This window comes from Aphis gossypii, chromosome 2 (genome assembly GCF_020184175.1).
Source record: "Aphis gossypii isolate Hap1 chromosome 2, ASM2018417v2, whole genome shotgun sequence".
In the NCBI taxonomy this organism is placed as follows: domain Eukaryota; kingdom Metazoa; phylum Arthropoda; class Insecta; order Hemiptera; family Aphididae; genus Aphis; species Aphis gossypii.
The window spans coordinates 41,629,826-41,654,285 of record NC_065531.1 but is presented as its reverse complement, the minus strand read 5'-3'; the positions used below and the strand labels follow the sequence as shown (position 1 = coordinate 41,654,285).

At 25.4% G+C, this 24,460-nt stretch overlaps 1 protein-coding gene across 3 annotated transcripts; it reads left to right on the top strand.

The window, feature by feature from the left end:
- The first annotated feature begins 1,976 nt into the window (after positions 1-1,976).
- LOC114120384 (putative extracellular sulfatase Sulf-1 homolog) lies at positions 1,977-24,439 on the top strand. Of its 3 annotated transcripts, none has more exons than XM_027982270.2 (15): positions 1,977-2,268; positions 12,436-12,838; positions 19,263-19,505; positions 19,660-19,811; positions 19,882-20,051; positions 20,730-20,880; positions 20,955-21,130; positions 21,211-21,449; positions 21,508-21,643; positions 21,730-21,864; positions 21,931-22,353; positions 22,442-22,579; positions 22,648-22,832; positions 23,782-24,081; positions 24,152-24,439. In XM_027982270.2, exons 2-15 carry the CDS (start codon positions 12,556-12,558, stop codon positions 24,223-24,225), a joined length of 2,805 nt encoding a protein of 934 aa, XP_027838071.2. In that variant the 5' UTR covers positions 1,977-2,268; positions 12,436-12,555; the 3' UTR covers positions 24,226-24,439. The 3 variants fall into 3 exon arrangements, with proteins under 3 accessions (XP_027838071.2, XP_027838074.2, XP_050058158.1); XM_027982273.2 differs by lacking the exon at positions 1,977-2,268 and adding an exon at positions 11,795-12,368; XM_050202201.1 differs by lacking the exon at positions 1,977-2,268 and adding an exon at positions 17,301-17,459 and having other exon boundaries at positions 12,692-12,838.
- Positions 24,440-24,460: the final 21 nt, after the last annotated feature.

The window sequence follows — 24,460 nt, the reverse complement described above, 5'->3', positions numbered from 1 at the left end:
TTATTATATATTTATCATTACCACTTCAAATTGTTCATGTAGATTCTATATATTGAAATTCGTATCAATCTCATTGTGTTAGTTTTACTATGTACCTATACTTTATCTGATAATTACTGGTATGGTATCCTATAAATAAATTGAAAATATTTTTTGACGTTACTATATTGGTACAAGAAACAAATCAATGTTGTGCTTGATATCAACATTTTGTTTATTTCAATATTTTATAGATTATACTATTACCTATAGTTTCGTTTTATTTTATAAGATACAATGTGTCAATATATAATTTAGACGTGTTCATTATAATTCTTTGCTTCAAAACTAAAATATACAAGAATATTACTAACGCATACCTATTTACTGCCAGTACTATACGTGGTACGTCCCATCTGTAGGTGTCCAACATCATTTATAACGTTAAGTGAATACTATATATTATATATTGTATAATACTATACACGTATATATATTATATATTTATATGCTTTATAATAGTCTATAAATGAATCTACTCAGGCGGAGGAGTTATCGTTTTTCTTTGATGCTGGATTAGCTATAAGTTGTTCTTGTTTCAATAAAATTTAGTCTTAAGTCTTTTTAAGAAACGAAACATTTTCAATCCAATTTCGATCTAATCATAATTATTAGATTTCGATCTTTAATTATTATTATTACATCACTTTAATAATTAGTAGCTATAAAGCTAACTATAAACTATACATTAAATTACTATCCCTATTGCCTATTACTATAGTAGGAGTATTATTATACAGGCATTCTAAAATCAGAAATAGTATATTTATACATTATACTAAGATACGTATACATTATATTATATGGTTATAAGTTATAAGTATAAATATTTATATAATATCCTATTCCTAAAATCGGGAATATAATATTAATATTAATACAGTGATATACTAGACACTATAGCTATTAAATGGTATAATATTATAGGTATATTTCTAAGTAAATTTATTTTTATAAAACTCAATTTAAAAACAGTTATGGTTGTTTAAATAATTGTTTTTAAAACATGTCATCCAACGCGTACATTATGTTACTTGTTAGGTAGTTACGTATATAAAGACGCCCAAATGTCTACCGTTTAGGTCTTAAAAAGGATCATTTTCTACACAACAATATAAATTGCATTCTAAAAAGGTAAGGTGTCCTAAAAAAATTCTACCATTTCTATTTTTTATTCTCATTTGTTCTCTGAATTTTGTTTTGCTGTACCTATTTTTCACGGCACGTATTACACATCGTGATCATAATATATTACATACAAATGTCCGTTATTTGCCTTCATGTATTATTATAATAATGAGTAGGTACTGGCGTACTGCACTTAATTCCGCAACTATTGTACTTGATTTTACAATGAAATCTTTCAGAACCTTCGCCTCGTGTATATACGATGGACATGTTTGTTAAACAGCTTATTATAAATAGGTACCTACGTAAAAATAATGTATGATAAATAAAACAGAATATTGTATATAGATCAGAACTTGTAACTGCAGTAGACCACTGTAGAAACCTAAAAATTACGTATACATCAAACCTATATAAATATAGTAGGTACATATTATAATATATATATATTATGTATTATCTTAACGCAAAACACACTCATAGATAATATTATTAAACCGTATATAGGTATGTAAACTCATAAGCTATATAAGGATATAATATTTTTTGTGGTTAGGCGTTATGTACTATGTAAAGAATCGTTTAGAATAATATTCACCGTGTGCGTACATTCCTACAACGGTGTTCACAATGATGATAGTAATAATAATAATAATAATAATAAATATTTTATGAAAAAAAAAAAATCATCCACCTCTCGTGTGTAACGTAATATAGCGGACAACGACGGCGTGCGGTAAGCCGGTAAAACGTATTATATATATTTTTTTTTACCAGTCTGGTGCAGCTGCTGTGATGCCGTCACTGCCGCCGCGCCGCTGCCGACGTCGTCGGCCGCCGTTTCTCTTTAATTGTTATCATCGGCTTGCCGCGCCCAGTCCGTTCAATCAACAAATGATAACGCGAAATTTAAACACAATTTGTTATTTTAAATTTTACGCGCAACGTTGAATGTTGAGACAGCGCTTTAATCGCCTTTCAGCGTTCCGAGAAATCCTATAGATCAAATCGGAATGATAAAATGACGGCAGTTTTTGCACGGTGCATCTCGCAGTGTGTGGTGTTACGATATTATAATTTTATTCGCAACGGATTTAATAGGTGAGTATCTGCACACAGGTTACATGTAACTATAACAATATTTAAATATGAAATTACCTTTTGTACATTTAAGACTCGAGTAGGTAGCTTTATGAGGAATACGTTTTTCGTTGCTATCAGATTTTTTTTTATCTAGCATATAGATACTATTAGATACACGCCATTGTTAAATCTTCTATCTATACTCATTCGTATTTAGGTACGAATGTTCGATAAATACACTAAACGGTATACTTATTAGGATAAAATGTATAATTTGTTTTATACAATAAATCAAGGTATTATTTAGTATTATAATTTTCAATACGTCCATTATCCAAATTATTAAAAAATATACTAACATATATATATAATATAATACCTATAAAAAACTCAAAACACATACCTATCTATAACTGATTGTTTTTGGATACCTATTAATATACATGTATATAAATATTTATGAATTGCATGATAATGATATAATATTTTTAATGGGTTTTATATTATAACTTACAGAATACAGACCCTTAAGTAACATCAATTTACTTTTTTTAAATTTAATAAATGCGTTTTTATATTTGTTAAATATTTATAAGTATTTTATAATTTATTTATACTAAACATTTTGATTTTGATCGATTATTTTAAATTATAATAACCTGATAATATAACCTAATTATGAAGTATTTAGAACACATTCTTAACTATAGTGTACCTACCTATATACATAAAAGTTAACTTTAGCCAGTTAACTAAAAACTAAATCAAAGGATTTAATTTAATTTAAATATATCCAGTAGTTCCTCTATTCTGTATATTAGTACAGAAATATTTTTCTGTTTATGTTAATTAACAAAACAAATAATTGTAATTATTTGAAATTCATAAGAATTTTATTTTAATTAAAGAAATCAAAACACTAAAATTATACTTACTAATTAACATATTGTATTCACTTGAATGTGTCAATATAAGACTAAACATGGCTTATCATTTAGTTTAATATATTTTGTTACTACCTATGTTTACCGGTAATCAGAAAAAATCGATGGAAATGTTTTGGTTTGCATTTTCATCTCATTATAACACTTGGTAACCTTAAACTCATTTGGTTTGGCCTATTTGTTAAATATGAGGGTTCCCAACTTTTATTATTTTCGATTTTTCATCATCGGGTGATTGTTTTTTAAATAAACATGTTATAATACAAGCTACTTATATTATAAACTTTGTTTAACATTTTTTTTTGTTTTTCGTAACGCTTGTAAAAATGTACCTACAAGAAATATTGCTGAAAGTTAAAATAAGATGAATGAATTTTTATTTTTTTAAATACCCATTGTAAAATCAATACATTCATTACTGTAAAATATTATTTTTATTATTACAGAATTATTAATATAATTGACAAAATTTAGTATCATTATAATTTTTATAAAAAATAAGTTAGCTTTTATACATATATCTATACCATTCATTTTAAAATAATCATTATGTATAATTTGATCTTTCAAGTATTTAGTAAGATTAATATTTCATTGAAAAAAACTAAAATTGTGATATTTTTTCTATTTTCTTATTAAACAATATTGTGAGTTATAAGTGTGAAAGAATGAAATATTGTACCTTTTATATTATATAAAATACATTGTACTTTTAGAGGTATCTGTGTTAGTATTCTATATTTTATGGGAATGTAAAGTAAAAAAAAAAATACACTCAATTCGTAATAAATACGTATTTTTTTTATACATCTTAAATTCATTTGTCTGCCCTTGACAAAGTGTCAACCGTAGGTCATAGATATCCCGGTCCACAGTTATTTTGATTCCCGTGTCTGTTTACTGGTCACGAAGTCTGCAAAATTGATGTTCTCTCTTTTTCTCATCCGACTCTTCCGGTGGATAGTCGGGAGCATTAAGTAACCATCTGTTCACGGTTTTGGGACCATTTTTCTTTTATTATATGTCAAACACAGCATGATACTACGAGTACCGAAAAGAAAAAAAACAAGGATTATATTAGACCCCAAAGTGTGAGAGAGAAAAAGTAGACTAGATTACATGTGGCTATTGTTATGGAACAACACAACGAGCAGGTATGAGGATTGCAGGACGTTGGGCTGCAGACATTTCGGTGCCTACTGACCGTTTTATAATATTGTACCTTATTCTGTAAATCTTATACAAATGTCTATGTGTATTGTGTACACTACGTGGTTTATTTTCTTCAATGAATGTTTCGAAAGGTTTTCGAAATCGTGATTGTTATTCACCCACACTTAACATACAATAAATATAAAACCTTCAAAAATCAATTATTACAACTATTTTTTAATCTCAAGATGTTATGTAGAGATGAACTAAGCATATCCCTTTAATAAATGACACATTTGTGCTCTAAAATTAAATGTGATTCGTTATTATTCTAAACAAGGTCAATAATATCGTTTATAATTTCTTGTTTATTTTTATAGCAATATAAAACATAAATATTGTGTCGATAATAAATGTCTTATAGTGATTAAAAATGAGATATGAATACAGACAGGTGCCTAATATTATAATATATCTATATTATATATTATTATGCTGCCAAAATCTTAACTAGATTCTGATTATTTGTTTTTTAGTTCCAAATCTTAATCTAAGATTAATATGACAATTTAAGCACTAATAAGAAATCTGTTGGATCAATTTTATTTTTATTGTTTTTTATATTTAAATATTTTACATCAGGGGGTACAATAATATAGTAAAATCATTTCACTGAAATGCATATTTTATATATCTGATAATGTGATAAGGTATTCCTATTTCCTATATACATGGCTATACTTCGCATTGATTATTTCTGTCAATGTCGGAAAAAAATATTTCATTTTAACATTCAATATTATTATACTAGTAATTTAAAATTCACCACGTAATAATAAGAAGAATATACCTACGTTGTCGGTTTTACCTACTATAGTTTAAATTTCAATTCCTGGTAATTCAGCATTGTCCTACTGACCTATAGCGAACCAAGTTCATATTTTACTTTATATCTAATTAGTAATTACATATTAATGTAATCAACCGTCTTTGTATGATATTTACAGGGCGATTCACCATGAATGCATCGTGATCAACCCCATTATTCCTTTCAAAATCTATTCAAATTCTGATTTTTGGAACTTTTAAAAATAAGTAATATTAATAGATAAGTGATAAATTACTTAAATATACTGGCCATATTTCAAATACTTAGTTCTTTTATAGCATTTAAGGAGTGTCACAAACTTCTTTTTATTCAAAAATGAGAAACACCCTTTTTTCTCATAATTGGAAGATCATTTGAAAATTTTGGTTTATTTAAATTGAAATTGGTACGAGTAGTTTTAAGTTATTATATTGTGTAGTGTGTACTGAGGATAATAATATGTTCATTATTATGGGTTTGCAATATGGTGATACTAAATTTTTGATCCATTAATAATTTATAATTTGCAAAAATTGTTTGAGTACAATATATTTAGATCCAATGTACATTGCAACAATGTTATATTTACAATCTATGTTTTGATTGTATGTTGGTATTAATTCAGATCGGGCTTGAACTTAAATTAAACTGTTGGTACCTATTTGAACTGGAAAGTTTTGAAAATAGTATATGAATTTTACAAGAACTATTTTTCAATTTTCTTAGAAATCTAATCCGGATTCGGTACCAATATTTGTCGAAATAGAATTATTCGTTTTCAATATTATTTAGCTAGTTTATTTATTTAGGTAATAAATAATAATAATTTTTTCATTGAATTTGGTTTTAAATGCATACATAGATTTATAATTTTCTACTCAAATTATCTATTAAAGTTCCAGAAAACCATAAAACATGCGCAATCATCAAAATATTGTAATATATTATAAATAATTATTTGCTCGTTCTTTAATCATTCATATCATATTTTTATTATCGTTAATACTAAATCATGATCCATCGTCATAAGTTTTCTTATAATTATAGTTTATTTGTAGTTTTAGACAATAGGTAACTAATAAAATAATAATTACAACTATAGTCGTAATACACTGTCATAAAAATGGACTACTTAATAAATATATACTCCTATTATTTATATATAATATATATGCACACATGGTGTATGATTTATGCTATAATACTGTATGTTTATAAAAATAATATAGTATTATAGCACGTATGATATAATACTAAAATGTCCAAAATATTTGATAATTTAAAATTTATTTAGAATAATAAAATATTAGATAAGTATTAAATTAAGTCTTACTTATTTACAACAATTATGATTTGTATATTGAAACTTTTATTTAAATCTCAATGCACAGGTACGGCACAATTTTTTTGTCATACATTGATATATACATTTCAATAATTTTAACTTTTAACTTTTTCGATTGAAACTTACAATTTTCTAAGAATGACTGTCTCGCAGCTATAGAGGAAGTTAATAATGAAACTATGAACTGTATAAAATCGATTCTAATTAGGATTGATTAATGTCTAGAGATTATTTATAGCAATATCCTTTTCAAGCATAGAAAATTGTGTCTTGTGTTTAATATAAACAAGCATGTGGTATTAGTACATAAATAATTACAAACTTGATTACTTGGTCACGTGGACAGGTATCTTTCGAAAATTAAGACTGTTAATTAAATAAAATTACTTTTGTTAGAGACAATTGAGTATGAAACTATAATACATTGTTATCACAAATTCTTACAACCCGTGTCGATCTAGGTTTTTAAAAAATTGTTTTGGATGATTTTATAAAAATAATTAGCTTATTTAAGTTTTTTCAACCTCAATAAAAAATCTATGATTCATTCTTATAATTTTAGGTATTAAGATTATACTTATTTAATTAGGTATTTTTTTTTTTTTTTACTATTGGAAAAACTTCTGGGAAATTCCGGGAATACTTCTGAATACTGGTATTTACCGAAAATCTTTATTCTGTAATTTTAAGAACTGGAATCGAAACCGGTAACGATTTATTTTTTTTTTAAGAACCTAATTTGACCAAAAAAATCATTAAGGTTAAATAAAGTTATTTATGGAAATATTTATTTTGTATTTTTACTGATTACTCTTTCTTGAATTAATAGTATTCCAAAAGTTATATTTGAGTTATACATTTTAAGTTCATGACTTATTTATAAAATTAAAAGTTTATTTAATGATTAGTCTTGGTTATATCTATATATTAGACATTTTAATCCTATCTCAGGACCGTTTATCTACATAAATAACGAATAAGTACATTTTAAGGAAAATAATGATGAAAAATTCTGATCTGATGATTGATATATTTAAGAACAATACCTAGATTATGTAAAATAAAAAAATATTTACATAAATAATGATTTTTATTTACAGTTTCCTGTCAAAATCGTACAAAATAGAATTAAAAAAATGTTATACTTAAATTTTAAATATTGGAAAATAAATCTAAACTAAACTTTACTGCAGTAAATTCATATCGGTTTCCAAAATGTCTATCAAATCTCTAGATTATTCGGTACTTGAAAATGTATTATAAATTAAACTGTCATATTTATGAATATGTGATAGACAGATAATCACCACTTCCAATCCTCTTATACAATGAGTTATTTGTGAAAAGGTACACTGTTTAAAATCTTAGTCTTCGCTTCGGTACACAATAAGCGATTAAGCCGTTAATGTATGATCAATCTTCTGCCTTTTGGTACAGCCGTATAGGTATTTATTCAAGTCTATATGAGATTATATACTATCTTTAGTTTTATATTATCTACAAAAAATACAAAATAATTTGTAAAAAGTTAGAATCGTAGACCCTATGTTTAACTAAATATATACATATTATACTGATTACTGATATAAAAATATTACAAATATACATAGGTATATTTAATCAGGATTATTACGAACTACGAGGATAGTTTTTTTAACCAAAACCGGTATAGTTACCTGCAATAAATACAAAAATACTCTGGACAATGTATATTACATAATTTTTTGTTTAAATTATAGTAGTTCATTTTAAAAATTTAACATGTATTTATTTTACTTCAATACAGTTTTTAAGCAGGTCAGAATATATTTTGTTTGTCATATTTTTTTTTTTATTATTCTGCATATTTTAATGTATCATAGAAATTAGTTCATTTCTGTTTTCATTATCTCTCTTTAAACTTTTAGAAATAAATAATTGCCATATATTTGGGCTACCATTTATACTTGAAATTGTTTAAATTATTATACATTCAAAAATTAATTTTCCAGTTTACATGTATACAACGAGATTGGGGTTATATTAAGATATATCTAATAATTAGATATTTAAAATATTTATTTTATCCGTCCTATTTTTAATAATTGGCAATATATTATAATAAAGTGAGTATATATATATTTTTTTTGTAGTTAGCCGATAAAATATTATACTAGTCATGGTTCTTTATTCTTAACTGGTCTGGTTTGAAATGTGTAAGGCAAAGGTGCAGTTTGGACCTGTTTTATAAATTTTGGCTCGAATGTCTTGCAACTCGATTTTGTACTACTCATTTAAAATTTTATTCACATTATATATGTACTATTTATTTAACGTAATCATTAGTTCTTTATGTTAGCAATTGTTTGTTTAATTTTTTATTTTTCAAAAACAAGTTTGCTGACTTTTATCACAATACATTTGATTGTTATGAACGATGAATCATCAGAATAATACCTACCAACCAAATAAAACTATAAATAATCGAAGAATAAATGCATGTGTGTGCATCATATTTGTAATTATATATTAGCCTTCTAATTGGCATAAAATGTTTATACCTACTCAACAAACTGTTATAATATGTGTATAACTATATATATATAGTATGTACCACATTTTTAAAATTTGGTTTCGCTCACAATCGCTATTGTGCTGTATTAATATTTACATCTTCATTTTATCCACTAAATAATAACTATAAAGTTTTACAAGTTGAAATAATTGTATTCATGTAATGTATTTCATTCTTAATTTAATGGACTATATATCATAACTATTATTTTCTAATATTATAAAATATAAAATGTAAATGGTTAAAGGGTCATAAAAATAGTTTTTCTTCTCACTATGAATATGTGTACAGTATGTACAATTTTTAAATACATTATGTCGTTTGTATATTTTGATTTTTACGTTTTTAACTTGTAGAATTAGAATACTATTGACTTCTGTATAAAATAATTTATAGCTCATAATAATTTTACTGGATTATATTAGAGTATTTATTGCAGTGCTTCATGTGTGGCTTGCTGGTGTTACATTACATGGTCAATGTATAATATATTACCTACATTATTATATAGTAGATACCTATTCAATTTTCACAGTTTTCTTAGTCTTGACAAAAACCAGTTTTTTCTTTGTTTTGTATTTGTGATTTTAATAGTTAATATTATTATTTATTATATTATATTACATTTATATTATTTCATATATTTTTATGTATTATGTATGTATAGTTTTTAAAATGATATTAAAATACATTTAAATCTAATTTTTGTTATTTAAAATTAAATAATATAAAAATATACATACTTATAATATTATTTATAATCGCGTGAATCCACATATTATTCTATATTGTAATTTTTAATGTAAATTATTAAAAATTTCATAATAGGTATACATATGATAAATAACATTGGTGAAATTATATATTTATTTTCATATTAGTACGCATTATTTATATTTTAGAAATAAATTTATCCAATTAATGTAATTTAAAAGATATAATCTCTTTCTATAATCATTGAAATAATTAAATCATTTAATAGCAAAAAATTTCATGAGTGATATTTAAACATAACTTTATACAATAATGCACTTATAATGTGTTGAGTACATATTGCATATTAATAAGTAAGGATAATAATATGTTGGCATGTTAATTCAAAATATTTTACCAACTCATAATATTTAATTCAATGATTTAAGTAAATAATCTGAGATGTGATAACGGTATACATTTTTATACCATTTTTACTATCATGGCAATCATGATAAGTTTATTATATTATGTGGAGAGTGGAGATAAATAAAAATAAAAATAAAATTAATTACGTGATTTGTGTACAGGTCCTAATTTACCCAACAGATGTTTTCGTGTACTTTTATTATAATTTATAATTAAATAATATTTTATTTTATTTTTTATTAAAAATATTTAATCAATACAACAACCACAATAAGTATTTGTGAGACTAGGAATAAAAGCATTATTGGGGTTGCATGATTACCATAAGTGACTCTGAACTTGGTATATTGTACGTTAGATTAAATTAAAAGATTAAGAGACCATTTTCTTTAAAGTTTATGACGAGGATTTATATATAATAGGATTTTATATATTAGCCAATAATTATTAATCAATGAATTTTGATGGTTTTCTAATTTAATAAAGAAAAATGAGTAAAAGATTGCTACTTCTTACTTAATTGCTTTAATGCTAATATTTTTGTGTATAGGGTCAGATTAGATATAAAGGGAGAGTATTTGTAATCTTGTAATTCGTAGTATTTTTTAATGTTTGAATTTTTTTTAAATTTGATTTATTTACAAAAATTGAATCCCATACATCCATATTAATATCAGGTCCATTAGGAGCGTTTTACATATATTAGTAGCAAAGGTAGTAATATATTTATAGTATTCGTTCTTTGAATTAATTTTTAGTGAGTGAGAACAAGCGTTGAAGATTAATCATCTTGTCTTAACATGATTTTACTAAGTTAATCTTTTATCGAGGTAAAAAGCTATATATTTAATAGTGTGATAAGAGATACCTATAGTAAATATTTTACGGTAATATTAAGACAAAGTTTATATCTTAATTCGAAGGTTATACAAACAGATTTATTGTAGTTTAATTCAATTTGCCAGTATGCATTTACTTTTCAAAAATGTATACTTAAATGGCATTGTAAATTGACTAAGACAATTAATATTTTATGAACGTAAAAATAATTTATAAAAAATAAATTTAAATTTAAAAGTCATCAGTTTAATTTTAATACTTTGAAATTAAAAACATATAGGTAATGACTCATTTTGATCTATAAAGAAAATATTATCATTTTATTTTAACCTAATTAAAACAATACAGTTTTTATTATTAAAGCATTATTAATTCAGATTTTAATTTAAATGTTATGTAATACCTATAGTGACGACTTTTAAAATAGCAAAAAAGAGGTATAGGTAGTTACTGAATCCTTATTGAATTTGAAAGCTATACTTGTTGCGTTCAAAAAATGATTTTCACTTTTTATCGTATCTCAGATTACTCAAAACTGCACTGAACTTAGTTAACTCAAATATTAATCGACAATAATTTTTCAATCTTTATAGAGATCCTGATTTATTGGTTTCAAAAGAGTTGTTTAAAAAATATACATGTATACGTAGGTTTATATATTTTATAATTATATTATAAGACGTGTTTTATTTATAGCTACCTCGCTCCGCTTAGAATCTAAATGTAACCACTGCAATAGACATGCTTTCGTATGTTTACGTACAAACTCGTGAAATTTTCATCACACCAAGGAAGTCAGTGATCAGCGTGATTTATATCAAACGTGACCGTCTTGGAATTACGAATTCTGATTTTTCACAATTAGTGCGTAATTATTAGACAACTAGGTATTCGTCTACTTCCCACACACCAGTTGAATTAATTATGTAGGTAACGATTGCAATTTCCGCTCGGTGTCCGATCGGAAGTACGTGTAGAAAAACGTATAGAAGTATATTGGGTACAGATGAGGAGAAATAAAAGAGAAGACGAGCCGTCGCGACCGGAAGGCCGTTGACCTGAATGTGTAAACAGTGGACGGTGCGTTAATTTGCGCCGCGACGAGCGGTAACACTGTGCCGCTGGCAGTACCCGCGACTTGGTTCTTCGCGCTAACACGAGACGAAGTTCATTCTCGCTTCGTGCGCCAAACGCTAATTGAGTTGACCCAGTGAGAGTGCGTCTCAGTCGGTATATTCCTATCACATCGCATCCCTCGCCGGAGGGACACGACAAACCCGTCGGGCCGCGATTGTATAATAATAAATATTTTAAGGATTATATTATAATAATTCGCGATTTATTTTATTCCTGTGCTCAGATGATGTATCCGGTCCGCAGCCAAGGCGAACTGTCCGTCACCGGCTGTTATTAAATAACCGTCTACATCCATCCAGAAGAAGGGTGGTAATTGGTAGTGTCGTGATAATACCATCGTTAAATGGATACCACCAGGAGCAGCGGCGGCATCGTCCGCGGACTGTCGCTATGGTACCGATGTCTGTGGTGGCTGACGGTTATCTCGTGGTGCACGGTGCAAGCTTTGGATCAGGACGCGTTCATGCAGCGAGATAATGCGGTGCTTCCGCGCCGGCGAGTGCACAAGTTTCGCAAGACCCAGCAGCATCAGCACCACCAGCATGCTGAGGACACCGGGAACAGTGATCGAATGAGGAGGCCCAACATCGTACTGGTCCTGACCGACGATCAAGATGCGGAACTAGGTAAGAGGGATTCTCCTATTTATTTTGTCATTCAGTGTAGTTATATAGGTAGTTATATATATTGGTTATTATAAATAAGGTATACAGTTACTTACCTACGTCAAGCACTCTAGTCCGCGCGGCAACCGATTTTCTTATAAATCATTAGAATTATCTATAATTTATGTATACCTAATACATGATTATATAAAAAATATTAGGTAATACCATTTAAAGTTTTACCACTTAAACGTACAAATTTTCACTATCAGTCTTTCGAAAATGTTCACAATTCTATTGAAATTCTAGTATACGTTTATGATTTATATTAATACATAAAATGGCATATATCTATGAGTTTATTAATTATGATTGCTGCTGTGATTACGATTAAAATTATTTAAAATTATTCAAACAATGAATTATTTTAACCTTATAATTATATAAATAGTTATAGTCATATGTATATTCATAAAATATACATAATATTATATTATTTAATTAATATTAAAACTTCATGTGAAAACGCGTAGTTAATAGCTGTCGTTTAAAAATATAAAATAGGTATGTAAATACTAGCATAGCTAGTATACTTTACTGGTTGATGTAACTAATTTTAGTCTCAGAAAATTATATAATTAATTTACATAAGCACAAAGCACAATACCTACATATATTTCGTGCATATTTTTTTTTATAGGTACCTATCTATAGATATGTGACGGAATTTTTAAAACTAACTGTCCATATAAATATTAATTAGTTATAATTGTTTTTTTTTGTCATACTTTTTAAAAATATACAACAAATTGATAATATTATCTTTGTATACGTATACTTATGTTGAATTGACATTTAAGAATAGGTAAGATACCGAATAAACCTAATTTATTATAGCTTTTTTAATTGAGAAATTATGAAGAAAACCTATTAAAAGCGAAAACAATACATTCAAACAGAATTACATATTGATAAATAAAATAAATAATTAAAAATTGAAAACACTTCACTAAATCAAAAATAAATACTGCCAAATATTATAACATAATTATTGTTCGTCACAGTAGTTAGACAAATATTTGGTTATCAATAAATTTTAAATTTCTAAGTGAAACTTGGTTAAATTCAGTGGTGGATCATAACGAGTATAAATATTAATAATTCTTTTGTGTAGATTTATGGTATGTAATCATTTTCATAATTTTCTTGATAAACGATTAAACGTCTTCGCATTTTTAAGAATGCTTGTACTATTTTTATACATTAAAGAAATTCAAGATTTTTAATTATTTTTTTTAATCAAAATATTTTGTTATCTAATTTTATAATATTAATATCAAAAATTGTAGTTTTTTTTTTTATTTTCTGGGTTAGAATTATTCAAAATACAAATACACTTTGTACTATATAAATATTGATTTAATTTTTTACTTAGGAAAAACACAATACCTTATAACTTGAAGGGGGGAGGGGTAATTATAAAATTAATCTAAATAATATACGAATAACATAATATAATTAAATTAGTGATATTTATCCAAAAGATTCGTTTTTCTTTAGTAACATCATAATTGTTATTATATTAATCTACGATTTTCGTATGAATTTTTGGGATTCTATGCTTCATATAAGTTAAAGAGAATATAAAATAGTTTAGTATCTATGATTAATTAAAATATCCATTTTTATAAAATGTTTCACTTGAAAAATTTAATGCAATTTATTACTTTAGTTTAAAGTACCGGAACCTAATTATAAACACGCAATATGAAATTGACCATAACAATAATTTTTTTACAAAGAAATAAAACATGTTTTCCCTAGCCACTAAGTATTTATGATTTAAATTATATTACTCACACAATCACTAATCTATAAGCTTAGGTATTTATTTATTTTGGTAATATACTTACATTTTTGTACTAAAACAATGTTAAAATATATATAATTAAATGTATTGAATCAATAGCAATGTTGACAAAAATGTTTGGTAATGTGCCAATCCTTAGATGCTTCATATGATTCTATCAGAAAATCATTAAGTACCTAAGTGTAATTATAGATTGTTTATTTATACAAAGTCCAAGTATTTAGTAAACACTTGAAACATTTTTATTTTTGAAAATAAGTAAATTTCTAATAAAGTATTCCAAAACGTTTGCATTTTTTACATATTTTATTATATTAGCGTATATTTTAAATTATTATCCTCTACAACACATTTTTTAAATATTTTCTGTACGTTTTAAAAAAATTAAAAATAAATACTATAGTATTTTTTTATATATGTACACGATGAAATATTATTTTAATTTAAATATATTTAGAAATTATATTTCAAAATATGACAATTGATTACAAATAACTTTGATAATTCAAACTGTATTCTAGATTTACCTATACATCATAATTATGTACAAATATGAAATATTATTATACATTTTGCAACGACGATATTATTAATAATTTATTTATCAATAATATATTATATATTTTATAATATGGAATAGCTATGTTTTCTACCCGTTTGATTGAGGTCAACCAATCAATCAACCTTTCAGTTATAAATTAAAATAATTTATAAAGGATGACTTTGTATTCCTTTTTAAATATTTAAAAAATAACTATAGGTATTAAAATTAAAGATAATTTTTACAATAATATATCTTATAACTACATATATTTTTAATGGGTATAATTATAACTGCGTTAAAGATTAATATTTTTTGCTTGTAAAATGTCAATATAAAAAGCCACCGATTATTTTATACTAATTTTGTTATTTTTTTTTAAAAACGGCCTTTGATTATATTATTTATACATGAATGACAACAATGTTATTATTAAAAAAAAAAAAAAAAAATGATTATGAAAAATAACAACAGTGGGTTAAAAAGAATTGGATACTAAAAAGATGAAAGATGAGCTAAGAAAAAAAATATACTGCATGTTTGAAAAGAAGGACATTAATTAATTAATTAAAATTAAAACACTAAAACCATGGACAGGATATAAAGATACAGGAGTAGAATAGGATTAGTTATGATATTTAATTTGAACATAATAATACTAATAATTAAAAAAATAAATAAAATAAGTCATAACTTATAACAAAATATTTTATACGAAAAAATTATTATACACTATACTCAATAAATCCACGGTATTGATAATAATTAAAACATTTTTTAGGGTAAACGGGAAATTTTATAAACTTCTTTACAATTAGAACTTATAAAATATGAGTTATGAAAAAATTCGATGTAGATATAACTAGGTCGAAAATTGAGTATATAGATGGCGGTATACCTTGAAAGCGTGATAGTTTAATATATTGATTATCAAAATAAAATGAACGTATAAGGAATAAATTACTGTTAACCATATACAAGATATTTAAATTAAGTGACATAATAGCTAAAATTGATAATATTAAAACAGCAACTATAAAATAGCTAAGCATATAAGTAAATCGACAATTATTTCACCCAAACATTTATGTACAGGGAGCTGTTTTGGGTGGAGTAGGATATTTTTTAAGTTAGGTAAGGATTAGGATTTTTTCTCATATCTTAAAAATATTATCTGAGAATAAAATTATTATTTTTTTTTTAATCTTAATAAGCAATGAATTAAAAAATAATGCGATACCAAATACTCCCATGAATATATATATTTATGCATTTTTTAATGTCGATTAATTTTTATTTGTCTTTGATCTAAAAAAAGTAAGTACTATTATAATAATAATAAGTTTAAATATATTATAATATTAAAAAAAAAAAACTAAGTAAAAATATAACACTACAGAAGTATAATTAACTAAAAGATTTTGTAAATTAAATTTTATTAATGATGAATGAAAAAAATATATTTTATAAATAAATATAGGTACTACATTTTTGTGGCCTTTAGTACTTTTATTATCCTTAAATCCATATTTTTAAATTATACTTTATACTAAGTAATTATACTTGTTTTAAACATTACTTATTATTATGATATTATTTTTTATTATACTAATTGGGGAAAAATTTTCGACTTAAAAAATATGCTGCAAAAGGAAATAACCTACTTACTGAAAATTACGTCTTTTTATATGGGAAAAAAGGAGAATTGTCCTATATACTATATTAAACATAAAATTATTATAGCTAAAACACGTCATAGTGAATGTTCAAAATGACTAAGTTCTTTATAAAATTATAATAGTTAAAAATTCCAACGATAATTTATTTATTAATTAATGAAGAATAATTATTAATAATTTATTAATAAATAATATGTAGGTATATATAGCGATCCAATTCTCTAGCAAATTATTAAATCAAATTTTTAGTTGAGTTTTTAATTTTAAAATTATCAATCAATTAAATCTTAGTTGTTAGTATAGAAAAAATACCATATGATGACGGTGTTAGGAATAGGTATATACTTCTTGTTATATCACTAATAATTTTATTTGAATTATGTCGTGTTTTAGATTCTGAACGGAGTGATGAATGTATTGATTTTTTTTTTAATGATACGGGTTTTTTTTTCTGTGTACGCCATAACTTGTCAAAATAATGCTTCGATTTAAAACTTCGGGATTGTTTCCGGAGGAAAATTGAATATCCTTGGTGCATTGCAAAGGTCAAAAGTAAGAAGTTTCAAGCAGTTTTCAAAAAAATCGATTTTTTTATATAATTGTAACTCAAAAACGAATTACTGTAAATACTTGAAATTTTCAACACACCAACACACCAATTACAGTAACCTACTCTATGTTCGAGGTCTACTCAATACCTACTCTACAGCAGAACGTTACCCACTTGACCACCTTTTTTTTGCATTTCTTCAAATAACATTTTAGCTTCAATATTTATGAAAATAGGAACATGCGAATGTGTTGACAAGGAATCTTTAAAAATTAAATCATCAAATATTTTTGGACTGAAACGTTTTTTTTTATTTCCGTACGTCTTCACCAGTGGCATTTAACTACTGATTTGACGATTGTATGACTAACACCGTCAGATTTATAAATATTTTTTTTTTATTTTTGAGATATTTAAATATTTTTTATGACAAATAAAACTAATAATTAACTATAAGTTAATGTAGGTAATCAAACAACATTTAAACATCCCATATCCTGTTATAAATAATATTTATACTTACCTATTTTCTTACATTTTGCAGCGATTGAACGAACTTACTGCAGTTAAAACTCATGCCATTATAGATTACGACTATCAAGTCTAGTATTACTCATACTTATACAATTGATATTAAAATTATGACTTTTTTACTACGTGATTTATTGCTGTTTTCATATTAAATAATATAAGTTTTTGTTATTTTTGATATTTTTGACTTTTTTTTTTATGGAGTTGGTAGGTAAATCAGGATTTAAAAAAGGATAATACACTACTGGAAAAAAGTTAATCATAATCTGTTATAAAATTATTATAGTATTGAATATTGATGCAACTAGTATTCAAATAAAAATGTTTTTAGTAATAAATACATTTTTTAAATGTTATTATGAAATTTATTTATTTATGAAAATCAGAAATTTTAACTTCCCTAAATAATTTAATGATATTTAATGTTTATCTACTTACCTTTATTATTCAAATATAACTATAACCGATTCATATAATACATAGAAAACTATTTTCAAACCTTATAAACTCCTGTAAATACCTATTTATTTAAATTTTTCTTTTACGATATCTATTCGTTTACGTGTTTTAATTTGTAAAATTAATTTAAAAGATATCAAAATTTAGACGCAGGCATGCAGTTAATTTCTTATATTTATAGCTATAATTCCTGTAGCTAAATATTTATGAACTTCTAACTTCTAAAAACCATTAATTAATTATATTCAATGAGAATAACTTCATTTTAAAGTCCAGTACTTTAAGTCAACGACATCGTTATAGAAAGCTTATATTTTTACCACTTAAGTTAGTTTACTGTTTTAGATTATACCCACTTTTTAATTGTTTTGCATAAATGTAAAAGTTAAAAATTTGATAGTAGTAAAAAGTAAAACTGTCATATAGGCGTAGATAATAAGTCATTTTTATTTTAAAATAAAACAAATAATAATTAAATTAACAGATCTAATTATCCTAACTATAATCAAAATTGAAATTGCTTGAGTAATTATTATAATAATATTAGACAATTTAACAATATATTTTACATATAAATTAGATTTATTATTCAAAAAATATTTTTTACACTTACAACTTCAATAGTTTTGCTCGTTAGCTAAGTTATTTCTATATAATATTCAATGGATCACTTAATGAATCTATAAATACATTTTCTTTTTAATGTTCAAACACAAAACACAGTATACTGTAAATCAATAATGTGCAAAAGTGCATATTTTATTATCCATTAACGTTTCAAGTGATTTATTTTTAAAAAAGATTTTTTTTTATAGGATCTTTAGACTATATGGAGAAAACAAAAAAATTGCTCAGAGATGAAGGTGCCGAATTCCAGCATGCCTACAGTACTACCCCTATGTGTTGCCCGTCTAGAAGCTCATTGCTTACCGGTTTATACACGCACAACCACGAAGTGTTCACGAACAATGACAATTGCAGTGGACCAATATGGCAGAATGTACATGAGTCAAGGACATTTGCTACTTATTTAACCAATGAAGCAGGATATCATACAGGTATATTTAAGTACTTCATGCATATATATTTAAAAAAACCAACTATAGAAAATTAGCACAAATAGAAAATTATAATTGATAATAAACTGTAATTTTTCTAAATATTTCAAGTGTTTGAGGACAAATCAATAAATTAATATTGCATTATGTTTAGGATATTTTGGAAAATATTTGAACAAATATAATGGAAGCTACATACCTCCTGGCTGGCGTCAATGGGGAGGTCTTATTATGAATTCTAAATATTACAATTATTCGATTAATTTAAATGGCAAAAAAATTAAACATGGCGACGACTACCATAAGGTAAGTACATACCTATATTGTTTAAAATTGCTCAGTATAGTTAATCGTTTAATTTTTAATTCATTTACAGGATTACTATCCAAATTTGGTCACCAACGACTCAATAAACTTTCTTCGACACACGAAACAACACCACCCCCATCGTCCATTTATGCTTGTAATGAGTTTCCCGTCACCTCACGGCCCCGAAGACTCTGCGCCTGAATACTCTGATATGTTTTTTAACGTGACTTCACATCAGTAAGTTTTACCTAATTCTGAGAGTTATCAGTTATGCATACGCAAAGTTGAGGGTGTTAACTACTAACTAGTCGTCTGCACAACTTGTAAATGAAACCGGTTCGTGTGTGCAGTGTGCTAAATACTAAATTAAACCTGTTATTTTAACTGACTTATCATATTTTTTGCTATATAGTTATATTTTAAACTATATAATATTTTGCAATAAACAAATAATAATGATAACAATATTAATGATATTAATGATATATTATAAAACCATTTGTAACTTGGTAAGTTATTATATTCCAGTCGTCAGCAGTAGTACTAAATATGTTAAAAATAAAATTGACATTATAAAAAAAATAATATAAGCAGATAGGTAATATTACAATAATATTGTTTAATATTTTTTTGTTTAAATCATAAATATTTTCAACTTGTAAATATTATTGTTTAACCCATTAAGACGGTTATAGGAATACATTTTGTATAATTATTTATTTTAGTTTCAATTTTATTTTAAACAAAATACTATTCAGTCATAAAATAAATTCTTTTTTGAAAAACTTAAAATTACTTTTAAAATATTTATTTTTTAAATATATACTTTTTTAATTTTGTTTACTCTAATTCATAAAATCCTTAATTTTTATCTTCTTTAATATTTATATATAATATATATTTTATTATTTGTAGCACTCCTACATATGACTATGCTCCTAATCCTGATAAACAATGGATTTTACAAAGGACTGGACCAATGTTACCAATTCATAAAAAATTCACAAATCTATTAATGACAAAAAGATTGCAAACATTACAAAGTGTAGACGATGCTGTATCTAGAGTAAGTGAAAATATAAAGTAATTAATACAATTTCTTTATTGTTACATTTTTTTATTATTATTATTATCTATTAGGTTTATGGAGAACTGAAGCAATTAGGAGAATTGGAGAATACTTATATTATATATACTTCTGACCATGGTTATCACTTAGGTCAATTTGGTTTAGTTAAAGGTAAATCTTTTCCATTTGAGTTTGATGTGCGTGTCCCAATGTTAGTAAGAGGACCTGGTATTGAACCTGGAATAAAGTAAGTGTATAAGTAGATAGTGTTTATCTATTCACTTATTCTATACTTATTTTATTAATAATTGAATTTAATTATTTTAGAGTAAATGAAATATTTCTTAACATAGACTTGGCACCTACATTTTTGGACATTGCCGGTGTTAATCCTCCAGCTCATATGGATGGCCGTTCTGCATTCAAACTATTCCATAAACACAAAAAGGGTAATAAGAAATTTGTCTCACACTGGCCTGATACATTTTTAATTGAAAGCAGTGGTCGAAGAGAATATAATAAACATAAAAAAATGTCTACTGTCTTATCACCATCAATCAACAATGGTAATTTCCTTTAAATTAAAAAAAAAAAAAAAAAAAATTAATGTAAAAAAAAAAAAAGATTTTAGTATTGAAGATGATTTGGGAGTTGTTGTTGGTAACAAAGCTAGTGAACTTTTTATATTGTGCCAGAGATCAGATTACCAGTCTCCTTGTAAACCTGGACAAAAATGGCATTGTATTCGTGATGGATTCAGGTAAGTTATAAATTATAATGTTTAATAATAAAGCTAATTAGAATAATTAAATATTAATTTATAATATTTATTACTGTGTTTTGAAGATGGCGAAAACATAAGTGTAATTTAAAAAACCGTAATCGACTTCTAAACGGACTTAAAAAATGTACTTGCTTTTCTGCTGATGGAAATCTATACACAAAACTTGAAATGGATAAGAACAAAAAACATAATTCTAAGTAAACATTTATTGTTTATATTGGAAAATTTTTATTTTAGTAATCATTAAATTAATAAATTTTCAGAAATCTAAAAGTAGCCAATTTTAAAGATCGTTTTCGCAGAGACATTATAGCTTCTTTCAATAATAACATGTCTTCGATTAAGAATGTATTGAACAAACAAATTGATGACTTACAGTCAATGACAGTGGTTAATGACTCTGCTCTAGCTAGTTGTACAGTTACACCCAATGGTGACGTTAAGTGTACAAATATTGTATATAACAATCCAAAAGTTTGGAAATTCAGTCAGAATCGTGTACAAAAACAAATTTCAAACTTGCAAAAAAAAATAGAGAAACTAAGAGAAATACAAAAACATCTTGAAACAAAGCGGCCAAATATTGATGACAAAGATGAAGAAGATGATGACACAGAAGATGACCTAAATGAAGATGATTCTGATAATTTGCCAACAGATTACTCTCAGACTCAATGGAATCTTAGGTTTGTTGAACATGAATTATTTTAATAATGAAAGTTTAATTAAATTTTTTAATTGATTTTTTAACTTTTCTTACAATATCTTACATAGGATGGTACCTGTAAACAATTATAGCATGAGTCCTGGTAGTTTACTTGTAGATGGAGTTGAACCTCATATTCTTAGACATCATGGACATAAATCACAAACAAAAACTTCTGCAGACACGTGTTATTGTACACCTTTCATGTAAGCACATTATATAAGATTTATATTAGTATTACCTACCTAACTTTATTTTGATTTTAATATAAAAGGTTTAGTGATAATGACCCTGCATTAAACAAGGAGGTAAAAAAGCTATTAAAAGCTGATAGACAAAAGAAAAAAGGACGAAAATTTCGGAAGAAAAATTCTAAGCTAAATAAGGAATGTATGTTAGAAAAAATGAATTGTTTCAATCATGATAATGATCATTGGCGAACCGCACCACTTTGGACAGGTAATGTTCCTAATTAGCATATGATACTTGATAGAAACAGGTTTTGTACCTACTATTTATTTAAAATACTGTTGGTATAGCATTACAATCTACAAAATCATCTAAGCTATAACTTTTCATTATTATTAATATTTTAATTAGGTAAATTACTAGTTGCTATCATAAAAACGCCATAATATATATTAAGTATAGGTGCCTAACTTAACACATAAATGTGTTTTATAACTTAATAATATTATGTTATAAATTAAGGTGTAGCTGGTAATAGATAGGTGATTCTTATTAAGACTAATATTATAATATTAAGGAGTTGTTTACAGACATTTATTTGTTATTAACGATAATATACTATGGTTAGTATAAATAAATACAAATATATTATGCAGTTATGCCAATATAATAATAGAAATAAAAAATAAAACTTATCTACTACAGCTGCTGAAAATTACAAATTTTATTTTATTTTTCGAGTTTTAGATTTAAAAAAATAGTTTCTTTAAAGCGTAGGTATAGCTTGAATGCTTTTGAAAACCAAAGTTATTATACTTAACAACAACAATAGCATACTAACTAAATATTATAATGTTACCTACCTACAACACAATACACTTATGTGTTGTGCAGTATGTATGCTGCAATGTATGCTATGTATGTACCTATGTATACAATAAATTATAGTTCACTAATTATTTTCAAAAACAAATAATATAGTTAAAGACTTTTTTTAAAAATATTTAAATACATTTTTGAAATTGCTAAGTAGGTATTTATTCGTCAGCCTACACTCTGAGCTTAAATAATAATCACCTCATCAAATTGTTTAACGCCTTTATTTGAAAAATTATTCTATTAGAGTAGATGATAACTTGCTATATTTGCCGTATACAAATCATAACATTTTAAACGATTCAACAAAATTTATCGATTTTTGTCTGTTTTCTTTTTACAGAGGGACCATTTTGTTTCTGTATGAATGCGAATAACAATACATATTCGTGTCTTCGCACGATTAACGCCACACACAATTTCCTTTACTGTGAATTCGTCACAGGACTAGTTACGTTTTACAATATGAAAATCGATCCATTTCAACAACGAAATCGAGCTCACACTTTAGAGCCCAAAGAAAAAGAATGGCTTAGAGATTCGCTTTCAGAAATGGTGCGCTGTAAGGGTTCTGCTCAATGTGCGACCAGCCCAGTAAAACGTAGAAAAAAACTGGACAGTTTTAATACGTTGTCATCTAATGGTAATTATTATTTATATTACGCCATACAGCTTAATGTATATAAAATTATATGTTATATCTATGTTGACAGACGAAGCAATTACGACCAAAAAATTGCTGACGGAACAACCAAAAGATATGGATATTACAGTGCGATATCGATAGCACATAATATTATACATATTATATTATGTTATAAATTTATACCGAAAATTAGTGTAAAAATGCAGTATTATTAATTTATATGTATCTATATTTATTTATTTTAATTATGTATTGATTTTAAAAATGACTTGATGTGATTGATGTACCTATTTATATATATATATACATGTATACCTTTGTAATTTGTTGAATGCCCAATAAATTGTTTAGAACATTTTTATTTTATTTATATTAC

Bases quoted from the DNA above. Each gene is read 5' to 3' on its own strand.
- LOC114120384 (XM_027982270.2), top strand. From the start codon at position 12,556: ATGGATACCACCAGGAGCAGCGGCGGCATCGTCCGCGGACTGTCGCTA. The intron at 21,131-21,210 runs GTAAGTGTATAA...TAATTATTTTAG, and splicing joins GGTATTGAACCTGGAATAAA to AGTAAATGAAATATTTCTTA. The intron at 21,865-21,930 runs GTAAACATTTAT...ATAAATTTTCAG, and splicing joins AACAAAAAACATAATTCTAA to AAATCTAAAAGTAGCCAATT.